Source organism: Panthera uncia, assembly GCF_023721935.1.
Source record: "Panthera uncia isolate 11264 chromosome A1 unlocalized genomic scaffold, Puncia_PCG_1.0 HiC_scaffold_16, whole genome shotgun sequence".
NCBI lineage: Eukaryota > Metazoa > Chordata > Mammalia > Carnivora > Felidae > Panthera > Panthera uncia.
The window spans coordinates 48,101,612-48,118,230 of NW_026057576.1; the positions used below are offsets into that span (position 1 = coordinate 48,101,612).

The window sequence follows — 16,619 nt, forward strand, 5'->3', positions numbered from 1 at the left end:
AGGATAGATTATTATGCTAAACTTTTTTTTTAAATTTTTTTTAATGTTTATTTATTTTTGAGACAGAGAGCATGAATGGGGGAGGGGCACAGAGAGAGGGAGACACAGAATCGGAAGCAGGCTCCAGGCTCCGAGCCATCAGCCCAGAGCCCGACGCGGGGCTCGAACTCACGGACCATGAGATCGTGACCTGAGCTGAAGGCGGACGCTTAACCGACTGAGCCACCCAGGCGCCCCTAAACTTTGATAAATTAAGTAGCCATACTAGCATGGTGTTAGGAAACCTCTTTTGTTTTTATTAGGGTCAGAGCGAATCCAGGACAGAGTGAGAAAAGAACATAAAATGAAAGTTACTTTGTTACGAGTTTCAAAATCCTAATATTATGGCCACATCAGTTACTTAAATGCCTGTCTTCTAACAATGGCTATTGGATGGGGTCAGAAATTCCCGACTGTGTACCTTTAACAATTCAAATTCGGATGGATCAAAACCACAAGTAAAGTTTCTGTGCTTCTAGCATTGACATGAAAAAATGGAGAGTTCTGGTTGTGAGTTGGTGCTAAATTGTTAGGGATTTTACTTTGCTGGTTATTTTGATAATTACTTTTATATTTTTACTTGTTTTTCCTAATGTTTTTTATCAAAAAGCATTTAAAGCCTCAACAAAGTTGAAAGAATTTTACAGTGAATACTCATGTTCCAAGCCCTAGTTCTTACCATAACATTTTACTGGGCTTGCTTTACCACATATCTTCCCCTCCCTCTATATACATTAATTATCCATCTTGGTGTTTGAGGCACTTCAGAGTACATTAGACTTTGCCTAAATACTTTAGCACACAGTGCTCAACTACAATTCAATCTTTGTTGTTGTTGTTCTGATGTAAATTTACAAAAAAGCAATGGATGTACAATGGATTTGGTTTTGAAAAACAATCAACAAATTAAGTGTAACACAACCCCATCTCTTTAGGTTTTAGAGTAGTAGTGGCATTTGAAATTTAAAAAAAATGAGTAGCTATCAAAGAGTTACCCTTTATGACTATTGTTGCATGTGTTGGTGGCTGCTATCCAGGTGTGACATTTCCATGGCCCAGATGACTAGTACAGGGTTAAGGAAATGAATCTGAGTTTATAGTTCATCTGAGTGATTAAAACTGTAAAAGCAGAGGCTGACGTTCTTAATGAGCTATATTCCTTTGTCCTGACTGGATAACCTAAAACATTCAGTGTTTAAATTTATATCTGGCCAACAAAGAATAACAGGGTCAAAAACTGAAGGCATGTGGGAATATACAGACTTCCGTCGGTTCAGTATAGTCGTCCCGAGTGTGGAATTAAAGTCCTCTCCTCAGACTGTTAAAAACTGAGAACAAACTGAGGGTTGATGGGGGGTGGGAGGGAGGGGAGGGTGGGTGATGGGTATTGAGGAGGGCACCTTTTGGGATGAGCACTGGGTGTTGTATGGAAACCAATTTGACAATAAATTTATATATTAAAAAAAATAAAAATAAAAATAAAGTCCTCTCCTCAGATACTTGGTGGACTGGATGCCTGGTATGTGTGACAGAAAGCAGATGGCCACTGTCACACTGCTTGGGAAAGGGGTTGCAGAGCTTGTGTGAAGAGTGCGGAAGGGAAGATGTGGTACTTACAACTGAGGAAGAAGAAAAAAGCCTGAGGGCCACCCGGATGATCACACTTTTTTGCAGTCAGCATGTTGAAATTCTGCTGCCTGCCTGGTTGAGGTCCCAAACTGATCCCCACCCTCCCGCCCCTTAGGATAATATTTTTAAGTTAACAAACTGAAAAGTCAAATTCCTTAGTTTTATACGAACTCCCTTTCCATATCAAGAATATTTGCTTACTCTGCGGGAACTTCACTGCACTCAGAAATAAAAAGATTTTAGCTTTAAAACTTCCAAAGTAGAAAATCTCCCTGTGTGTTTAAAATTCCACATGTACACATTCGGGCAAGAACCTCTAAGACCTTTCTTATTTGCAACAAAATGGGATATTCAGGAAGTGGTAAAAATGGAAGCACCTGATGATTGACCATTAACCCTCCCGGTCCTAGCTGCTCATTCTTCCTCCCTTTTTGCCTTTTCTCCTTTACCCTATTCCAGCCTCACGGTCTCCCAGGGTGTGTGAAACCACTTCCTGTAGGCCATTCTCATTGTATTTACTGTAGATTTCTGCCAGGCAGGAGGGAGGAGACCAGTTGGCCTTGAGCACAGGTTGACGTGCCCTGAGTTCGCTGTGCCCAGAGGCTGCAGCTGTCAGGTACTGTGCACAGCGATCCTCTGAAGGAACCCTGGCGGGAAGGGGGCAACCTCTACAAACTATCTTTGCAAATACATGGAGGCAGAAAGAACAAAAGGGTAGAAAAGGGAGACAACTCAGCGTGGATCTGTAGTAGTATTTTGTAGTCTCTTTTCTTCCTGTGTCTTTACAAGAGTAGACTTATTTATTTAAGAGAATAGATCAGCATTTGTGTCTATCTGACCTTGAGGTGTATCACAGTGTATTCTTTTGAATTTGTATTTAAATGATTTGATTTGATTTTGGAATCAAAATACAAGGTTCCCAGTATTTTCGTGGCCACCCTGAGAAAAATCCTTGAGTTGTGTGTGTTCATTTAGACATGAGGCTTGATATTCCTTTGGACCAAATGATTACTGAAGTTCCAACCTCCTGTTTAATGTGTGACCCTTGCCTATAGGGATCTCACAACGATGTAGCCAACCCCTTCCTGATACTATGCTTCCTACTGCTTTTTCCATGTCCTCCCTTACCTCTCTTGCCCTCACAGAAATTTGAGACAATGGTGTGCTTTATTTTAAATTACAGACTTTTCCTTGAATGACTCTTTGATCTAGTTTTCGGTGTCTTTGACTCAATTGCTATATTTTACTCATATGTATTCCATCAATAAATTTTATGTACAGTCACAGGGTCAAGGAGGATTGGGAAGAAAAGAAGTTCAGTGGTTAATGGGGACATTTTCTGTTTAGAATGTTCAACAGTAAAAGAATGTAGCGCATGTGCCTCCAGTATGCAAAGCAAGTTCCTCCTAATGGATCTTATCACAACTTCATGACAAATTTCTAAAAATATTCCCCAGAGTTAGCAGAAGAGCCCTGGGTTTCCAAGGGAGAGACAAAGCAGGCATGCTGTGTGGGTTCAGTTAGACAAATGATCTGGAGAGTAAAGCAAATTCTCATGCTTTTTTTATAGGTTGCGAAAGCGACACAGATTCTGAATTTCCATCCAAGATGCAGGATTATAATAAAGACGATATGTCCTATCGAAGGATTTCAGCTATTGAACCAAAATCTGCTTTACCATTCAATCGTTTTTTACCCAACAAAAGTAGACAGCCATCCTATGTGCCAGCGCCGTTGAGGAAGAAAAAGCCGGACAAATACGAGGATAACAGAAGAAGTTGGGCAAGCCCGGTCTATACAGAAGCGGATGGAACATTTCCAAGGTACTGGGATGCGAGCTGATGATGGAGTTTTAAAATTCAGTGCACTTTGTGAATTTGCAGGGATATTTAAATGTGGGAAAAAGGAATAGTTCTTAAAATGTATTTCATAGCCCAAAAATTTCACTAATGAAAATGCATTTTTTTTCTTACTATTATCTTTAGTCATGCATATCCTGAAGGTGTTTCTTCCCTTTTAGGATGTCAGCCTATGGTGTGTTGGTTCTTTTTTTAGATACATGCCTTTAGCTTATTGACATCTTTCAGCATATTGAATGACTTCTGCTTTTCACTGTGAGCTGTTGTTTTCTTCCATTTTTTCCCTGTTTGATTGATCTCAGTGGACACACAGAGAATCCTTTAATTTCCCATCAAATTAGCAAAGCAGAGTGGGATTTTTCCAATGCAGCTTCCTGTCAGAAGGAGGTATACGGTTCTGAAAGTGGTTCGGACTCCGAGGATGAACGAAGGTTGCCTGATGTAGTTTTGGATGACTTAGCCAACCGTAGATTCCAAGTGAAAAAGAGGCCTGAGTGTTTCATCTCGAAAACCACCTCTCCTAGCTCTTATTCGCAAAGGTTTTCTCCTGCTGACCCATTAGCCACTGGGCTGTACGAGTTGACGAGGTCAGAAAAATTCTCCTAGATCAGAATGTCTGTTATGTTGATTTTAATATATAACACCCCAGATTGTTTGCAATTTTATCTCTTTTTAACACATCTTATAATTATCTTAGGCCCTTGCATATCTTGCTATCCTCTGATTAAAATGAGATGCTGTTATCATGCCTTAACTTTGTTCTAGGAGCTGTCATGATAGAGTGGCAACTAATTTGTCTCATTCAGTGATATAAACTTTGTGAGCCAGAAAGCATGCCTATTGTGTTCTGTGTCACAAACTGCTCATTCAGTATCTTAACTGGTTGGATGTTTTGAACAGTAATGAGAGGAGAACTTGGGGTACCAATGTGGAGAATTGGCCAACAGTACAAGAAACTTCAAACTCCTCTTGTTACTTGGAAGAGAAAGAAGCAAAGACAAGTACACCCAACACCGTAAAGGATGATCTTTATGTGCGAAAGCTAAGTCCAATCATGCCAAACCCAGGGCATGCTTTTGATCAGTTTCTTCCCAAATGTTGGATCCCAGAAGATGTGAACTGGAAAAGAATAAAAAGAGAAACTTACAAACCATGGTATAAAGAATTTCAGGGATTCAGGTTTGTCTCTGTGCATGTTTCTGTTGTTCTAATGTTCATTCGGCACCCTGGCTGGGTGTGTTCCGTGTCTGCTTTTTACGAGAGGGAAAGAGAAAGGTTCCTTTTCCCTTTAATACCCATAGAACCTCTATCACTGAAAAAAAAAATGCTGTTTAAGTATAAACCGTAGGATCTGGATCTTAAAAGGCCTTCTGCACGGCAGTATTTTCAGTAGTTCTAGTTTTCTCCAACTCTTTCTCCTTTCCTCCCTCCTTTCTCTGTATCACTCTCTACAGTAGGAGGAATTCAGATTCTGAGGATGAGGATTCAGGCTCTCACAGAAGCTCCTCCATTTTTAGTAGAATCCAAAAAGCAAAGCGTAGGCTAGACAGCAACTGCCAAAGACGTTCACTCTTGCTGGAACTGGCTACCAGAGGGGCCAAGAACTCCTGGGACACCCAAGCAGCCAGGAGAGCCAGTGGTGCCTCGGACGAGCCCAGGTGTACCTGTGTGCATGAGCCTGCCTGCTTTGAGTCTGGCCTGGGACATCTGTGCCAGTTTCTGCTGCTACTTTAATTTCTGACCATGATGCGCTGGGTCATGAAACCTTATAACATTTAGCATCAAAGCATAATGTATAACATATTGCTTTCTGTGGGAACATATGAGCTTGGAAGTCTATGGAATTAAATATTCTTCACAGTAATGTACAAGATAGTACATGTGGCATAGTCTGTTCTTTTGGAAAATTATTTCTAAAAAGCTTTTGTGAAAGTTGACCTAATTCTGTGGTTTTGTTATGTACAGAGATGTGGAGAAAGGAAATAACTTTTTTTAAAAAAGTTTTTATTTAAAAATTTTCTTTGAATGTTTATTTTTGAGAGACAGAGAGAGACAGAGCACAAACAGGGGAGGGGCAGAAAGAGAGAGGGAGAAACAGAATCTGAAACAGGCTCCAGGCTCTGAGCTGTCAGCCCAGAGCCTGACGTGGGGCTCAAACTCAGACCGTGAGATCATGACCTGAGCCAAAGTCAGACGCTTAACCGACTGAGCCACCCAGGCGCTCCAGAAAATAACTTTTAGATAGACACCAGGGCACACAAGTCTAGTGGGAAAATGCAGAGAAAAGATTTTTTTTTTAAGTTTATTTATTTATTTTGAGAAAGAGAGGGAGCTGTGCATGCACGAGCAGGGGAGAGTCAGAAAGAGAGGGAAAGAGAGAGAGAATCCCAATCAGGGTCCACGCTGTCAGTGTGCAGCCCGACTCTGGGCTCGACCGCCCGAACCATGAGACCATGACCTGAGCCAAAATCTATAGTCGGACACCTAACCGACTGAGCCACCGAGGTGCCCCCATTGGGGTCTTTTTGAATGCTTCACAGCATTTTATTTTTTTAATTCTGCTGACTATCTGTGCCTATTGCATAAAGTGCTTAATGACCAACTCTTCAAAATCTGCAAGATCGCTGCTTCGCTGGGATGGGGGCTACATCACTGTGGGTGACAGAATACGGGCAGGGTAAAAGCAAGTACGTATTCATCAGGGAGGTGTGTGCTGTCTACGTTTTAGCCCCATCAGTTGGCCTGGACAGCACCCACCTTTCTTGAGAAGCACACGCTGCATTTGCTTATTTAAGTGGTATCCGAGAAAGTCATGGGTGATGGCATTAAAGGCTAGTCTTTCTCCCAAGCAAGAATCCCTCCTGTGACTCCATGACATAATTCACCCATGGTAACTGACTAGTTGGTCTGCTGCCTAATTACCTGTTCTACCTGAGCTTAATAAGATTCTCCCTTCCTTTTTCTTTTCTGTGCTTCAGTCAGTTTTTATTACTTCAGGCCCTCCAAACATATTCTGATGACATCTTGTCTTCTGAAACAAATACCAAAATTGATCCCACTGCCGGCCCCAGGCTCATAACACGCAGAAAGAATCTCTTTTCTGCACCAGGGTATAAAAGAGATGACCTCGAGATGTCAACCCTAGACCCTGATTTAGAGAATGATGATTTCTTTGTCAGAAAGACTGGCGCTTTCCATGCAAATCCGTATGTTCTCCGGGCTTTCGAAGATCTTAGAAGGTTTTCTGAGCAAGATGATCCTGTCGAGCGAGATATAATTCTGCAGTGTAGAGAAGGTGAACTTGTACTTCCGGATCTAGAAAAAGATGATATGGTTGTTCGCCGACTTCCAGCACAGAAAAAAGAGGTGCCTCTGTCAGGGGCCCCAGACAGATACCAGCCAGTTCCTTTCCCTGAACCCTGGACTCTTCCTCCAGAAATTCAAGCCAAGTTTCTGTGTGTACTTGAAAGAACACGCCCATCCAAAGAAAAAAGAAAGAGCTGTAGAGTGTTAGTGCCTTCCTACCGGCAGAAGAAAGATGACCTGTTGACTCGCAAGATCCAGTCCTGGCAGCTGGGGACGACCGTGCCTCCCGTCAGCTTCATCCCTGGCCCCTGCAGCGAGGCAGACCTGCAGAGGTGGGAAGCCATCCGGGAGGCCAGCAGACTTAGGCACAAGAAACGGCTCATGGTCGAGAGGTCAGAGTGTGTTTCTGCAAGGATGTGGCTTGTAATGGATGGTCTTGTATAACTTCTCTGTGTGAGAAAGTGGCATTGTGTTGCCCAACTCTGCATGTCACGAGCCATTTTGAAGCATCCTGCAAAAAGTTGTGTTGTTTTGAGGAACCTGTAGTGATTTCATGGAAAAAGTGCAATTCCATATTTGCACATCTCTAAATCAGCTAGCTGAGGCCTGTTTAAAAAGGTGTGTACATAAGCCTTGCCTTTGGCCTTAAGGAAGACTATGGTACTATTTGCAACATGATGTTTCATGAAAATGTTACATTTACAGACTTTATAGTCTCATGTCCAGGCATTTCTGAAACAGTCTGGTTGTAGTTTAGTTTTCTGTGTTTCTCATAATTTGGAATGTATGATTTCTGTGTAACCATGTCCCTTGAAATATGGCATTGCAAATTTCATTTAACTTGATTATAATTTTTGTTTTTGACCTAGGTTCCTTGGATTGTCAATATGTGACTTTTTAAATTTATAGTTTAAAATTCAGTGCAGACTTTATTAAATGCATGAATGTTATTTGCTGTCTGCTAAATTTTACATGTATGTAATTATGGCCATAATGTGTCTGCATTTATGTGTTATGCAACTTGCCATTTTGATGTTCAACTTGTTCAACTTTGGGATGGACAAATGTAAGGCTGATTAAAATCAGGAGATCCAAATGTAACATTTTATTCTTGGCAACAGGAAGTTTTCTGTTATGGATTTGTTGGTTCAAGGTAAATTAGGAGACTGTTTATCTTGCTTAATTTGATTCCTTGAGATATGAGATCAGTTAGAATTTGAGACATTAAAATGTGATAAAAACTTTTGAGTTTTGTCCATCTCAGGTTAGAATCTTAAAGTTATTGAACATTTAGAAACTAATATAACCGAAAAATGACTTTTAATTTTTGGTTTTCTGATTTCTTAGACTCTTTCAAAAGATTTATGGTGAGAATGGGTAAGTTTTTTAGTTTACCGTAAAAGACAAAATCTTTGCATATTGTTTGTCCTTTGTATAACATGTCGTCGCACTTCTGTCCTGGCATGTCACTAAATGGGGATGCTGTGTGCTGTGCATGTAACTTTTTAAAATGGGGAATTTTTTCCTTAATTTTACAGCTTAATGATGATAATTCTGTATCCAAGTGTGCAGTGCATGAAGTGCTATATGACTGCAGTAGGTTTTGTGTTTATTAGAAGTGTAAAATCCAAGGTTTTTTTTTTTGTTTTTTTGTTTTTTTTTAATTTAAGGAGTCGATTAAAGGTAACACAATTACTTGCCTAAGATTAGATATATTTGGTTTGGTATTTGATTGCCATATAGACCAAAATTCTCACTGCTGGATGTTGAAGCCCTAATAAAGGTATTTTAGAAAAATCTATGATGGAAAGGAATATTAGCATTTACCTTGAAGTTGGAATTCATACAGGTGGTATTATCTATACACTCCTAGCTTATAGAGAGGTTCATTAGTTAGGGTGGTGAATGACATTAATATTCCCTTAGTAGAATTTGGAAGTATTTTCATGATTCCTGATTAGGGTAAAAAGTTATAATATGGCTATGTTACAAAGCCAAATCAGCTTTCCAAATCTGCAAAAATTAAAATCTTTTAAACTCTTCTGGAAATGTTTTCCTTTTCTAGAGTAAGGGAGAGTTAAGAGCAAATGCTGCCATACTTTTACTGCACACTTGAGAATCATTCGTGCTCAGGGCAGGATAACCAGGTGGCTGCATCTCAGTATTTTCCATCAGACTTTCAGCAATTTTGTGAATCTAACTGCTAATAGTTTTTTCCAACAAGAAGAAAATTTAAGTATGTCAAATATTTTAATCTGCCTAAGTCTTAGTAACTTAAGTATATTCCCCTACTGGGATTTATGTCATCTCTAAAAATCTCCAGTTTTGATAGCATTGGATAATTTTTAGAGTGTAGGAATTTTGGAACTTACTAAAATTACTATTTAAAGCAATATAACCATTCTAGGTGTCAAAAGTGTAATTGAGCCCCGGGCAACTAATTGCAAGTACTTCTCAGCCACTGATTTTAAAAATCAGGCTCCCAGCATGCTTTCAATGGGCCATGCAAAGGCACATTATTCCCTATCCAGCTCCTCAAGTGCTTAAAGATTTCTCACTGGTGAGGGTGAACAAGGCAATTGTCAGCATGAAGCTTAAGCATCTGCTAATCTCAATTCACCATGGGAAATCTGTTTTAACCGATAAAAAATCTCTGCAGCTTCAAGCATTTTGAATGAAAACTTTCAGAATTTTCATTGCTAATAAGGCTTTATAATCTTAACAGTTTGTTTTTCTGAGTATAAGAACTTGATACGAATATAAACATGTGCAGCCATTTCAATGACTGTACATGTCCCTCCTTAGGGATACCCTGTATGACTGGGTTAAGAAAAGAGAAATGAAACCCAAATACCAAGTTTAGAAAGCTAAGGATTTTTCTGGTCTAGAGCTAGCTAGCAGCAGCAAATACCTTCTGTAGACTATTTCAAGATTGTTGCTTGTGTGGTACAGTATTTGTTTTAAGAGCCTGTTCTTACAGTTTAGCGCCAAGGTTAACACAAATAAAGCAAGATTGTCTGTAAATTGAGATCGATGAAAGTAATGTGAATGTGTCTTCAGAAAACTAGAGTGTGCTTTATACCGCTTGTAATCAAAATCTTTTACATGGGATTTTTTCCCCCATGTTCTATCGGTTACCAATAATTTCCTTAAACTGATTTGCTGCGATGAAAAGAAAAAATTGGATTGAGTATAGGCATTTAATCTAGAACTTGTTTCCTGTGGATAAACATGTTTGTAAATGTTTATCCACAGGAAACTAGGGATATTTCTTCATGATATTTCTTGGACGACATGTATGTGGTTGAACTTAGAATACTTACCTGGAAAATCATTATTGCTCACCATCCTGTGATTGAAAAATGCCTGCCTGTAGCATGAATGCTTTCCTTTTGGTAAGGACCAGGTGAAAGAGAAATGTACATTCCCTTTTGAAGTCTTAGAGTGTTCACTTTTGGCTTGCTTTTATTTGGCGCTTAACATCTGTCACTTTATTTTTACTCTGATGCTTTATATGTGGCGGTCATTTCCTCACGTGTGCTTTTGTGTCGCATGGATTTGTCTGTATGGTTCCATGACATTTGAAAACATGGTTATGATGCCTCTTGGTCAAAGCTGTTAATGACAAAGTTATTGTAAGGGTATATAGCTATAATTTGTGATATGACTGAGCCATTAAATCTTCTGCCAGGATCAACAGGAAATGAAAACTGATTCAAGGTGAAGTTGTAATCAAAGGCAACTAAGAGATACATATTTCACCTATGGGTTTTGGCCAAAAGATTCTATAGAACTGTAAGGACACCTAAGACAACAAAAAGGAAAGGACAATAAAGTTGATGCAAGTTTCTGGGGATTTTGTCCCTAGGGGACGTTCAGCAGTGTCTGCAGACATTTCTGATTAGTTACATCGGATGGGTTGGGGATGAAGGTTTGCCACCAGCACCTAGTGCTTTTATATCCTGGGATCCTGCTAAATTGTCCTGCCAGATGTAGGACAGCCTCTTACAGTAAATAATTTTCTAGCCCAAAATATCAATAGTGCTGCTATAGGGAAACACTGATTTAGACTATCAACCTAAAAATGAAAAGTTTCTTATGTTATCATTCTAGTTTGCGGCGGTTCTAAAGCCTATTATCCAGGTTTTAGTACTGATTATGCTTCAGAGAATTCCTACAGCACCTAATGGGAATATATTTAAAAGTGCATAAGTAAGTGTATTCCTCTCTTTCCTTGAAAGTTCAGGACTCCGGGGACCCCAAACTTAGAATCATGGAATTTCTACTTGCTGTTTAAGGCAATCAGTGATTTTATATTTAGGAAATTTTGCTACATGTTAGTCCTTTCTGATCCCTTGCTTCTTAGATATTACTTCTTAGACTATCTCTGGTCCTTAATCTCAATTCTATGAGGTAAAGAGGTTGGTATTAGATGCATTGTAGAGACATGAAGAGACACAGCTATTGTAGCTTTCCTGAGGACATACATACAGCTAGTGAGTGGTAGAACCAGACTAGGACATCATTTAATAAGATAATCCATGCAGACCACTTGCCAGTGTTGCTGGCACATAGTAAGCCCTCTGAAGTTTAATGTCATGCTGTTAACTCCGATAAGGAAGGAAAGAATTCTTCATGATCTGGCTGAAAGACTTCTGTACTCAAAAAGTTCTAGATTTTATCAGTGTGGCCTGGGGTGACCTCTCTAGTCTGAAGCTGTTTGGGGAGTTAGTTTTCAAGAGATCCCATGCAGCCATGTTTGCCTTAATAAGGATCATTGGTGTGTAGCACCTGATGGTTTTTAAAATACGATCAGTATAACCTTCCCCCTTTTCTCATAATAATCCCATTCTGGCTTAAGTGATGAGGACCTGAGGCTCAGAGAAACTAAGTGATGTTAGGTTACGGTGAAAATTGGTGCCACTTTCAGGCCTGGAACCCTCACCGCAGTCTCCAGTGTTTGGTTCAGCCTGCATGGAATGTGCTCAGGCTTTATTTAGGTAACTTGACATCCTAGGGAACAAAGGGAACTCCCATTTCTGCCTTACGGAGGGATTAGTCTCCTCTACTCTGTTTGGCTCACTTGGTTCATACTGGGGGCCTCCTGGGTGCTAGGCTCTGTGCTCTTAGCTCCCAGGAGGACCATGTAGCATCTGCTCATGGTGAATGTGTTTTCTGAAAAGACACCTGTTAAGGTTTTATAGTGCAGGAGGATGAAAGCTCAAAGAACGTAGATGGCCATTTCTGGGCCAGCTGAGACCATCCAGCCTTCCCTCCCACTGGAAGATTATTAAAGTATTAGCATATCCATGTTTCTTCTGGAACATACATAACCTTATGTGTTGGGTATCCAGATTCCTCTCATGCCTTGGTCCTGAAAATTTTTTTCTTGCCTCTTTTTAGTGAGTCTTTTAAAGTATTAGCACAAAAAGTCTTATTCTTTGCAGTTATAACTTAATTCATACTTTCAAATTCACATAAATCTGGTTTATATTTAGTCATACCTAGTTAGGTATATATTTTTAAAGATGCAATATATATAATTATATATGTATTCTATATGTAATTCCTTAATACTCTTTAGTAGATCCTACAATGTTTTCTTTATAAAACTTCAGGGAGGGATCTTAATTTGTTATACACATAAGAAACATTTTGAGGTTTTTTTTTTTTTTTGCTTGATTAAATGTGATAAAACTTTCCTCATTCTTGCCATCGATGTTAAATGTGTGTATCCTGTGTGCCTTGTTATACATCAATGTGTTTTTCTCCAAATAACATGTGGACTCATGAGGGAGATAAGCTAAGCGCACACACACACACACACACACACACACACACCATACGCACTATAATGCTGAGTGTTAATGCCAGGAGGAAGGTATAGCTAAAGCACTAGAGGAGTAGAGAGAAGGGACAGGCCACTTTTAGCATGGAAGAGGTAGGAATCATTACCAAAGTGGTAGAATATTCTGTAGAATAACACATATATGAGCACCTACCATGGGCTGGGCACTCTGCTAGGTATAGGTGATATAGAAGCTGACAGACTAAATCCCTGCTTTATAATCTTACAGGATGAAGCAGGTGATTTGTAAATAAACTTTTCAAATGGCAGTAAATGCTATGCGGAGAAATACTATGAGGAGAAATGGTGAGGGATAAGGTGACCAAGGGAGAGGGGCATTTGCTCTTTTTTATAGGGTGGTTAGGGAGGGAAATGCTGAGGTAACATTCAAACATGACTGGAAGTGAGAGGTAAGCCATATGGTTGGTTGAAGAGCTTTCTGGGTGGGTTGAAGAGCAAGTAGAAAAGCAAGAGGTTGAGCAAGGAAACCAATTGGCTGGAGCAAGGTGAATGAAGGGGAACACGGTGGGAGATGAGCACAGAGAGGTGGGCAAAATCCAGGCAATGTCCTAGATCTTAGAACAATCTGCTTTTAACTCGTGTGAGGTAGAAAGAAACAGATGGGTGGAGTGTACATGGATGTCGTGATCTGAGTGTAATTTTGAGAACATCCCTCTGGCTGTGGTATTGAGCATGTGCTATTTGGGCAGGAAGGTGTAGAAACAGGAAGATTGATTATTGTAATAATCCAGGTGGGAGATATAATGGCTTGGATCAGGGTGGTAAAGGCGGAGGTGGTGAGAAGTGGTTGTATCCTCATTATATTTAGAAAGTAGACAGGACTTAATGATGGAATCAGTTATGATGTATTAGAGAAAGAGAGGAATCTGGGATGACTCAAAGAATTTTGGCCTAAAATCTGGAGGATGGAATTGAATTTTACTGATGAGTAGATTGTGGGGTGAATAATCATGGTTTTGGTCTGTTACAAGTCAAGTTTGAGTTGTCTGTTAGACTTTCAAGTGGAGAATGAATAGGAAGTTGCTTACACCCATCCAAAATGGAGTGTATCAGGGATCTTGAATGAGTGGCATTTAAAAAAGGCATATATACTGATGAAGGGCTTTCATGTTGGAACAGTTAAAGAAAGACTCACTGGATCTGGAGGCTGGGTGATAATTTAAGCTACTTTAAAAGTCTAGCTAAGAGCTGGCTGTGTTCTGATCTAGGGTGTTGGCAATAGAAGTGGAAAGAAAAAGACACTGAATAAGAGGACTTGATAACTAATTGAAAGTAGGGAGAAGGGAGAGGCAAAGGTGAAAAATAGTTCTTAGGTTTCAAATGTGAATGATTGGAAGCAGGTTACACCATTAACAGCCACAAGCAGAAAAGCAGGTTTGGGGACAAGATTCAGTTTGGCTACACCAACAATAACCATGTGTTTAGTGAGTTATAGTTTACAAAATCCTTCCTGGATATTATTTCAATTGGTCCTTTTACAATTGAGGTGCCTAGGGGATATCCATGTAGGTAATTTATTCAACAAGTAATTGGAATTGAGTAAAGGGAGGATCTGGCCCTGGGCTGTGGATTGGGAGTCATTTGCATAGAAACTAGTCGAATTCCTGAGCTAACTAAGGGCAAGTATGTTATAAAAGAAATGTGGTGATAACAAAATCTTGGGGAAGGCAAAGTTTAAAGGCCCAAGAGGATGTGGAGTTACTTAAATAACTAAAAGTAGAGTCTGTTTTAATGAAATAAAATCCAAAGTGCATTATGAAAGATCTGTGGGAAAGCACATTTTGAATACCCCACCTTCAAAAGCTCTGTCTTCTGTCTTTGATTCCTCCAATATTCATACTGGACTCCTCTCACTACCCCACTTTCCAGTGTAATTTACCATCCATTCTGTGTGCATGTAGACAGCACACATATATGCCTGTGTCTAACACCCCAGTATGTTCATTGTTTCCAATCTAGAGTGAACTGAGAGCTAATCCACAGTACATACCCATGGCAGGAATCCATATTGGGAGACCTGAAATCTGCCAAAATAAAACACAGGGCTATAGAAGTCATTCTATTATAATTGGCTGTTAGAAACTACCTGTGGTGCTTTGAGAACAAGTCCAGGGCAGTGGTAGGGTGGATCTTAGAGAATCCTTGAGAAGAAGCAACACATTTATTCAAGGTATTGAACTTGAGGAGAAAATATCAGGTAATCATTAAATTATTTAATAAGTGCCCAGAAAAGGCAGCCAAACCTTAAAAGATTATCTTTGGGGAAGATAGAAAATTACAGATGAGTGTAGTAAATATTTCTTTCTAAAGTAATCCCTTTATGCACGGGCAACTCCAAATATGAACATTGGATTATTTTTTAGACTCATGCAGGGCTCATTTAGCCATTTTGTAAAATAATTCACACTTGAGTTGAGTGTTAGGCTCTTGTTTCTCGTTTTGGAAAAACACCCATTTATCTCTGTAGTGCTATTTCTGTGATATTATCAGTAAAACGTCTAGGTCGTACAGCAGAAATTTAGATGGAATTTCCAAATAAAAGCCCAACCTTCCAGTTTTAACCCTAATCCGGTCATGTGAACCTTGGTTACCATGGGTATTTTTGTCATAGGAGCAAGTCCATGAGTGATGTCAGCGCAGACGATGTTCAGAACTTGCGTCAGCTGCGTTATGAGGAGATGCAGAAAATAAAATCACAATTAAAAGAACAAGATCAGAAATGGCAAGATGTGAGTACGTTTTATACTGGGAGATGGGAAGACTGGGAGAATGTATTTATTTGACTCTTCCTTGCTTCTCTTAAATGAAAATCAGTATACTTGAAATGATTTTCCTTGATACAGAATTCAGTTCTATAGAAAATGTGATCGACTTCCTTTAAAAAGATTTTACCTTTTTGACCTATTACTGTCACCTATTTTAAAGGTCACTGTGAAAAATACAATAGGAGGTTTATTTTCTCATATTCGCTATGAGTTCTAAAAAATGTGAACCTGCTTCCTTACAGCATGGTTAACTTGTTAACTTGCTTTGGTTGGTTGAATTTGGAGTATGACTGTTATTGAAGCTTGTGAAGAGAGGAGACTTAGCTCAAAGTTTAGGGGTAGCAGAAGAGTAGGGGGTCCAGAACAGTCTTGGCATTAGCAGGGAGAGATGAAGGGGGCTCTGAGAGTTAATAGAGATTTGGGGAGAAATAAGAAATGTAACTAGGAGTACTATTTGGGTTGGAAAAGTAGCTGATATGAATCAAAATCAGATGTTTTCACAGAGCTGACCTATATCCAGATGTTTATATGGATATAGATGTAATATTTAGCTTTGTTCCTGCAGGAAAAAAGCTTGACCTTTTTTTTGAAAGAGGTAATTGTTACAAACCAAAGGAGTGTCTAGAAATACACAATAGATAATTTAAACAGAGCAAACTCAAAAGAGTTTGAGGGCAACTTTATGGGAAGGGCAGAGTGTTAAAATGAACAAGAGGGCAGAGATAGTAAATCTTCATTTTCAGAGAGATTAGAGTCTATGAAATGAAGAACCCTCTGCCTTGGCTGACACTAAATTCCAGTGTCTCTTTTAGTTGGGAACTCGATTTAATTATCAAGAAACAGTAATTCAATGTCACTTTGCCAAAATACATGGTGGTGGTTTGGGTATGAAAATAACTATTGAGGGGTTATCCATTAAGTCAAGTCAGATGAAAATTCATGCTGATTATCTTGTAGGACTAAATGTACACTGCTTTTGTTCTTTTTGGAAGTAGTTTGTATTGGCTTCAGGCTGTTTTTAAACAGGAGTGGCCCTGTCTACTCTTAAAGGTATAAAGCAAACTTAGTTTAGTCTGAGACCTGTGCTTCTGTTTGGACTGAAATGCCACCAGTAATTCTTAACATGGCATTTCTCTATTTTGGAGACATAGA

At 39.4% G+C, this 16,619-nt stretch overlaps 1 protein-coding gene across 11 annotated transcripts in view; it reads left to right on the plus strand.

The window, feature by feature from the left end:
* Positions 1-16,619, plus strand: part of LMO7 (LIM domain 7) — a 194,470-nt gene that overhangs the window by 141,956 nt on the left and 35,895 nt on the right. For 8 of the 11 annotated variants that reach the window (XM_049647069.1, XM_049647073.1, XM_049647075.1 and 5 more), the window contains 3 exons: positions 3,239-3,491; positions 8,181-8,210; positions 15,314-15,431. In XM_049647069.1, coding sequence (XP_049503026.1) covers positions 3,239-3,491; positions 8,181-8,210; positions 15,314-15,431 — 401 coding nt within the window. Of the gene's footprint in view, positions 1-3,238; positions 3,492-4,427; positions 4,707-6,505; positions 7,226-8,180; positions 8,211-15,313; positions 15,432-16,619 lie in introns of all 11 variants that reach the window. The other 3 variants (XM_049647079.1, XM_049647080.1, XM_049647070.1) reach the window with 2 other exon arrangements.